This window comes from Babylonia areolata, chromosome 25 (assembly GCF_041734735.1).
Source record: "Babylonia areolata isolate BAREFJ2019XMU chromosome 25, ASM4173473v1, whole genome shotgun sequence".
NCBI classification, from domain to species: Eukaryota; Metazoa; Mollusca; class Gastropoda; order Neogastropoda; family Buccinidae; genus Babylonia; species Babylonia areolata.
Window position 1 is genome coordinate 19596126 of NC_134900.1, and position 7405 is coordinate 19603530.

A 7405-nucleotide genomic window follows, 5' to 3' on the forward strand; every position below is an offset into this window, starting at 1 on the left:
GGGGGTGTTCTTCTTCTCGTCGGTCTATTGTCCAGTAATTACAAGCTTATCTACATGCATTCGTCTTCTGTGTAAATCAGTACCACACACACACAAAATCGTTTCTGTGTTCACTGTTATCAAAAATCCTCACGCGGTCTGTGTTGTTACATGCGGAAAGAATCAGGCGCGAACAAATCACATATGTTACCCCTTCCATCTGCTTGTGCCCACTTTCCCACTCCATTTGATGCCATGATTATTGTGGAGCATATATATGAACATACATATATGTGGAGTAATGTCAGATTCGTAGTGTATCCCCCTCCCCTTTCCTACAACGTGGAAATATATGACGATATTAAGCATGCACACAAAATGTTTTGTTCACTTTACCTTTTTCATTCATTGTGGTTTTTATGTTCGAGAACAACCAACACGATCGTGAACATATGTTAAGAAATTCAAAACATTACGAAACGCAATCCTTTGAGAGAAAAAACAACAACATCTCAAACACAAAACAAACAAAAACCACAAAAAGAAAAACAAAACAAAAAAACCCCACCGATTTCACAAATGACTTTGTTGCAACACAATCATTAACAATAGAGAAGAAGACATAAAGAGGAAGAGAGAAGGAATTAGTACCAATGGATGTTCTAAAATCTCACCCTCACTTCCCAACCACCACGCACACAGAACCATACCCAAACACGACACGATCCTGCAACCCCAACCCCACAGTGATTCCATTAATCCTGACTATGGACAAACACATCCAGCTAATACAGGACACCCCTGTTGGTTCCAAGCGAAGATGTTTGCACTGCCGGGCCGTGGTGATGGTATAAAAGGGAGAGGAGACTGATCCCAGGGTCATGAGTACCCGGTTCCATCATTTCAGGGTGGAGGGGAGTGAGAGCAGAAGACAGAACCACACCGATTATCTTCAGCATCCTTCGGAACCTTCCAGTATGGCAGCGGACCTGGATCTGGTCAACAGGGACCACAACAGCATCAATGACCACCTCAAGGTGACAGACTATACAGCGAAAATTATTTTCCAAAGCATTCCCTTAGTTGTTTTTTTGTTTTGTTTTTCGTGTGTGTGTGTGTGTGTGTGTGTGTGTGTGTGTGTGTGTGTGTGTGTGTGTGTGTGTGTGTGTGTGTGTGGATAGCTGTTTGTGAGTATGTGTGGTGGTGGCGCGTAGTGCGTGAATTCGGTTAACGGAGAATGAACAAAGCATCGATATGCACTACGCAATATTTGCGCTTTATAGAAATGATTTATCTGTCACCATCATCATCATCATCATTACCATCATTAAAGAAAAATGAATAATGGATAGCGCTGCCTCTGTTGTTGTCTTTTTTCCCCTTCTTTTTATCACAACAGATTTCTCTGTGTGAAATTCGGGCTGCTCTCCCCAGGAAGAGCGCGTCGCTACACTACAGCGCCACCCATTTTTTGGCATTTTTTCCTGCGTGCAGTTTTACTCCTTTTTTTCCTGTCCAAGTGGATTTTTCTACAGAATTTTGCCAAGAACAACCCTTTTGTTGCCGTGGGTTCTTTTACGTGCGCTAAGTGCATGCTGCACACGGGACCTCGGTTTATCGTCTCATCCGAATGACTAGCGTCCAGATCACCACTCAAGGTCTAGTGGAGGGGGAGAAAATATCGGCGGCTGAGCCGTGATTCGAACCAGTGCGCTCAGATTCTCTTGCTTCCTAGGCGGACGCGTTACCTCTAGGCCATCACTCCACTTAGGCCATCACAGCATGACGTTGTTGTTACTGTTGCAGGATGCTGATCATAGGAATGAGAAAACGATTACACAAACCTGTGTTGACAGACACATTTTCCTTACCATGCTATCAATGTTCTTTTTACACACACACACACACACACACACACACACACACACACACACACACACACACACACACACACACACACACACACACACACTGTGTTAGGTGGACTGGGCAGATTCCAAATAATTTTATAGATAATATGCCAAATTATTACATATTGGATTCACATAATTCAATTACCAGAAACTTCCCTCATCAACAAAAAGTCCAAGTACCAACAAGAAAATACAACTTCCCCATGGTTGATAGTTGTTAGAAAGATACTCGAAATTATAGGCCTTGATCACATTTGGAAAAACCAATTCACATTCAGTGTAAATTGACTGAAATATATATATATATAAAGAAAATATATATATCAAATAATGGAAAGATAAAAGAGAAAAAAAAGTAAAGCTAAAATTTTACAATACGATTGTAGCAGAGTACAAAACTGAAACCAATCTTTTAAATATATCAGATACAAAACACAGACAAGCTTTAACGAAACTCAGAATAAGCGCGCATGACCTAAAGACTGAGAAAGGTAGATATTTAAATATTCCACAAGAAGACAGATTGTGCAACAAGTGTAACATCCTGGAAGACGAAATCCATCTTCTTGATCATTGTATTAAATATAAAACAATTTTAAAAATATTTTCAAAATTCGAATAACACAGGAAACATTCCCAGTCAGGTGATGCTAACAGATGATGAATATATACAAACAAGATTAGAAAAATTTGTTTATAAATGCTGCTGCAATTTACTGCATGAACTGATTGATTAATTGTGTGTTTTTCATTCATTCATTCATTTACCATTGCACTTGTGTCTTATAAACCTTAAGGTTTCATGACAATAAAATATATTCTATTCTATTCACACACACACACACACACACACACACACACAACCAAAAAACACGCACGCGTTTTTGTTTTGTTTTATTTTGAGTTTGTATTATGTTTACTCGGCGTTGCATTCTTTACATGATCAGTCAGCCTGTACTTTTAAAATCTGAAACGCCGAGGCTGATAAGAATGTTAAACAGCAAAGACCACACACTGACAACAACTTTCTCCCGCACAGTAACTCCCAGGTCACTTTCTCCCCGACATTGGCACGGAGCGAACATCACTCCGCGGGGCAGGAAACTACAATATCAGCACTTCCTAGAGTCTGACACCACTTGGTTTTAAAATATATATAATTATACTAACTGTGTTGCACACTAACTCAGCGCTTACCCTGCGGCCATACTGGAATGTAACAACACACAAGTCGTGAATAAGGTAGCGCCCACAGGAATATGACTGATAAAAACACGTTAAGATTCAAACTCGCTGCAAAACGAATTCAAAAGCAAGTGCAACATCACTCACCACACACACACACACACACACACACACACACACGCGCGCGCGCGCGCGCGCGCGCGCGTGCGCGCGCGTGCCTCCCACCTAAAAAAGAGACCAAAAAACTCAGAAATCCCTGTAAAAGTTCACAAAATGATCACTATATTGTATCGATCTGGTTAATCATTAAATAGAAAAAAAAAGTTACTGTTATGTTAATCCACATGGATGTCTCCAAACGTGACTGCAAAATAAAACATTTATTAGTGGCGGGCAGGTGTGTGTGTGTGGGAGGGGGGCGGGAGGGGAGCAGTATGGTGCGGGGAGGGGGAGGGGGGGGGGATACAGTCGGATCTTACGCTAGATGACCTGAGGTCCATGGCCCCAATACAAGGCAGCTATTTGCTGCAAACGCCACACCACGCACACAATATGTAACTTTCAGGTAACCCGGTTGCGCGTGTGTGGCTAATGCTCTCTCTTTCTCCCTCTCTCTTCTTGTGTGTATATTCATTTACATCAAAGATCCCTCCATCCCGTTTTCCCCTTCCTCCCCCTCCCTTTCTTCCCGCCCCCACCCCTCCCCGCCCTTACTTTCCTTTCTTTCGTCCGTCCTCCTCTTCTTCCTTTCTTCCTCATCACACACCTTTTCTACCTCCTCCTCCCCCCTCATTCCTTCCCTGCCTTTGTTCCTGTTCTTCCTTCATTTTTTTCCTTTCTCCCCCCCCCCCTTTTCCTTACATCCTCCTTCCCTCCACCAGCTTCCTTTCTTCCCTTCCTCCCTTTATTTCTTTCTTCCCTTTCTTGTCTCCTTCCTTCCTTTTCTCCTCCCCGTCCCTTCCCTTCCTCCTCCTTTCCTCCCTTCTACCCTCCCTACCTTTTTTCATCCATACCCGTTCTTCCTCCCTCCATCCTTCCCTCCCTCCTTTCCTTCATTCCTCCCTCCATCCTTCCCTCCCTCCTTTCCTTCATTCCTCCCTCCTTCCTTCCCTCCCTCCTTTCCTTCATTCCTCCCTCCATCCTTCCCTCCCTCCTTTCCTTCATTCCTCCCTCCTTCCTTCCCTCCCTCCTTTCCTTCATTCCTCCCTCCTTCCTTCCCTCCCTCCTTTCCTTCATTCCTCCCTCCATCCTTCCCTCCCTCCTTTCCTTCATTCCTCCCTCTGTTCCTTCCCTCCCTCCTTTCCTTCATTCCTCCCTCTGTTCCTTCCCTCTCTCCTTTCCTTCATTCCTCCCTCTGTTCCTTCCCTCCCTCCTTTCCTTCATTCCTCCCTCCATCCTTCCCTCCCTCCTTTCCTTCATTCCTCCCTCTGTTCCTTCCCTCCCTCCTTTCCTTCATTCCTCCCTCCTTCCTTCCCTCCCTCCTTTCCTTCATTCCTCCCTCTGTTCCTTCCCTCTCTCCTTTCCTTCATTCCTCCCTCCTTCCTTCCCTCCCTCCTTTCCTTCATTCCTCCCTCCTTCCTTCCCTCTTTCCTTCCCCCCTCCTTTCCTTCATTCCTCCCTCTGTTTCTTCCCTCCCTTCTTTCCTTCATTCCTCCCTCCTTCCTTCCCTTCCTCCTTTCTCCCTCCCTCCTTCCTTCCCTCCTCCTTCCCCCCTCCTTTCCTTCATTCCTCCCTCTGTTTCTTCCCTTCCTCCTTTCCTTCATTCCTCCCTCCTTCCTTCCCTTCCTCCTTTCCTTCATTCCTCCCTCCATCCTTCCCTCCCTCCTTTCCTTCATTCCTCCCTCCTTCCTTCCCTCCTCCTTTCCCCCCTCCTTTCCTTCATTCCTCCCTCTGTTTCTTCCCTCCCTCCTTTCCTTCATTCCTCCCTCCTTCCTTCCCTCCCGCCGTTTCTCATCCACCACCCTTTCTCCCTCCCTCCTTCCCTTCCCTTCAAATTTTCTTCCTTCCTTCCCTCCCTCCTTTACTTCATTCTCGTTCCCATAGCCCCTTCCTTCCTCAGTCCTTCTCTTTCTCTCCCCCCTTCCTTTCTTCCTTCCCTTCTCCCCTTCCTCCTTCTCCCTCCCTCCCTTCCTTCAGTACCTTCCCAAGTCACCGGTTCCAAGAACTGATGGGTATCCAGCCCTTGCGGTCGGCCGAGCTACATGCTTCGCTTATTTGATATGATTTCCCTTTCAGTTCTTCTTCTGCTGCTGCTGCTGCTCCCACGCTCATCCGTATGTACGAGTGGGCTTTTATAATAATAATGATAATAATAATGTACATTCATATTGCGCCCTTTCTCTCTAAGAGCTCAGAAAGAAAATATCACAATTTACATAAATCGTTCATGACCACTCTTTCTCAAACCCCCTCCCACCCTCCCTCTCCCTCTCCCACTCTTCATGCATCCAAAGTGAGCTGACATGGATGATGTTTGAGAAGAAGGAAGCTGAGAGTGCTTACAGATAGGTTTTTAAAAGATGAGTTTTTAGTGATGAGCGAAAAGCAGAGATGGAATCATATGCACGGACACGACGAGGAAGGTTGTTCCAGATATGATGAACAGCAAAGAGGATAGAACGTTCACCATAGGTTTTTACGTGCACAACCATTTTTATCCCGTCATTAAGGCAGCCATTCTCCGTTTTCAGGTCAGTTTCGAGGATGTGCTGGCGGAGCCGGAGGGAGCCCACTCCATGGACTGCGTGTGGAGCAACTCCTACCGGTGCTTCACGTGCTGGAGGGACGTGTGCTACACCATACACACACTGCTGTGCGGCGTGTGTCTGGCTATGGAGTGGGGCTGTCAGTTCGCCTACATCGCCTTCTCCCACATCTGGTGCATCACCCCCTTCTTCAAGGTCCTTGGCTCTGGATCGTTTTGTTTGTTGTTGTTTGGGCTGTGTGTGTGTGTGTGTGTGTGTGTGTGTGTGTGTGTGTGTGTGTGTGTGTGTGTGTGTGTGTGTGTGTGTGTCATGTATGTCACCGGTTTAAAGCATTGAAACAGTTATCTTTTGTAGTATCGTGATACGGCTTTGGATATTGTGATATTTGTGTTGAGAATTGCGGTATTACATGTGCATCATTTACGTATTGTGATGTACGGTATGCATGATGGATGCTGTGCTGTGTAAGAACATAAAGTCAGTGTTTGTTTTGGATGTGTGTGAAAGGTTATGTATGCTAGGTCTCCTTTCAGTGTTTAAAGGTATGTTTCAAGGCTGTGGGCCCCTCCTACCCACTGAATTCCTTCATCTGTGTGTGGCAGGGTGTGTCGCTCAAGACCCAGTTGGCATGCACAGCCACCAGAGGGCTTTTCGCCAATGACATTTTTCTCAATGATCCTCGGAGCCTGTCGTCGTCTTTTAGATGTCGGATTTTACATTGAATAGCGAAACTGATCATGCTCTACATGGAAAGGCACTGTATGAATAATGATAATCATCATCATCATCATTATTATTATCATTATCATTACTATTACTACTATCATTATTATTACTTTACTACTATCATTATTATTATTATCATCATTGTCATTACTATCATCATTTTTTTTTTTTTTATTATGAACATCATCGTCTCCATTGTCAATAATTATCATCAGTATCAGTATTATCATCATCATTGTTTCAGGTGCTGGAGCTGAACTGTGGCTGCCTGCAGAAGGTGTACGGGATGTGTGTGCACTGCTGTCTGGACCCGTGCTGTGAGGCCTGCGGTCTGCTGTTCGGAGCCTTCAGGAAAGAGAGAAGCTGATCAGTGACCCCACACACTGACCGCCACCAACGTTGGGTCACCTTGGTACGGGGCGTCATCGGCCAAAGCATCGTTTTCAACAGCTGTCGTTATGACAATATTCAAGAATACTTTATTGTAATCCTCTCTAAAAGATTTACACGTTTCTGATATCAAAATGGCAACAACAACAACAACAACAACAACAACAACAACAACAACAACAACAACAACAACAACAACAACAACAACAACAACAACAACAACAAAGCATCGGCATTACATCCATAAAGGAAAACAAACCTAAGTTGTCAAAATTATGAAAAAAAAAAGATTTTGATAAACGGAAGCAAGGCGAATATTTCGTATCGTGACTACATTGTTATCAATTTTGGTGTCCTTTTGCCTTTTTTCGGTTTTTTCCCCTTGTATCTGAATGTGAAGATATTATCTTTACGATTGTTCAGACAGGTTATTTCAGATGCGAATATTTATTGCAAATTGTAAAAAAAAATTGCGTCCCATTGTGAACTTTTAGTATAGTTTTGATT

General features: G+C 44.2%; 1 protein-coding gene across 1 annotated transcript; it reads left to right on the plus strand.

Moving 5' to 3' along the window:
- Positions 1 to 956: 956 nt before the first annotated feature.
- Positions 957 to 6875, plus strand: LOC143299556 (caveolin-1-like). The gene is made up of 3 exons (XM_076612840.1): positions 957 to 1016; positions 5768 to 5977; positions 6753 to 6875. Exons 1-3 carry the CDS (start codon positions 957 to 959, stop codon positions 6873 to 6875), a joined length of 393 nt encoding a protein of 130 aa, XP_076468955.1.
- The last annotated feature ends 530 nt before the right edge of the window (positions 6876 to 7405 follow it).

Bases quoted from the DNA above. Each gene is read 5' to 3' on its own strand.
- LOC143299556 (XM_076612840.1), top strand. From the start codon at position 957: ATGGCAGCGGACCTGGATCTGGTCAACAGGGACCACAACAGCATCAAT. The intron at 1,017-5,767 runs GTGACAGACTAT...CTCCGTTTTCAG, and splicing joins GCATCAATGACCACCTCAAG to GTCAGTTTCGAGGATGTGCT. The intron at 5,978-6,752 runs GTCCTTGGCTCT...TCATTGTTTCAG, and splicing joins GCATCACCCCCTTCTTCAAG to GTGCTGGAGCTGAACTGTGG.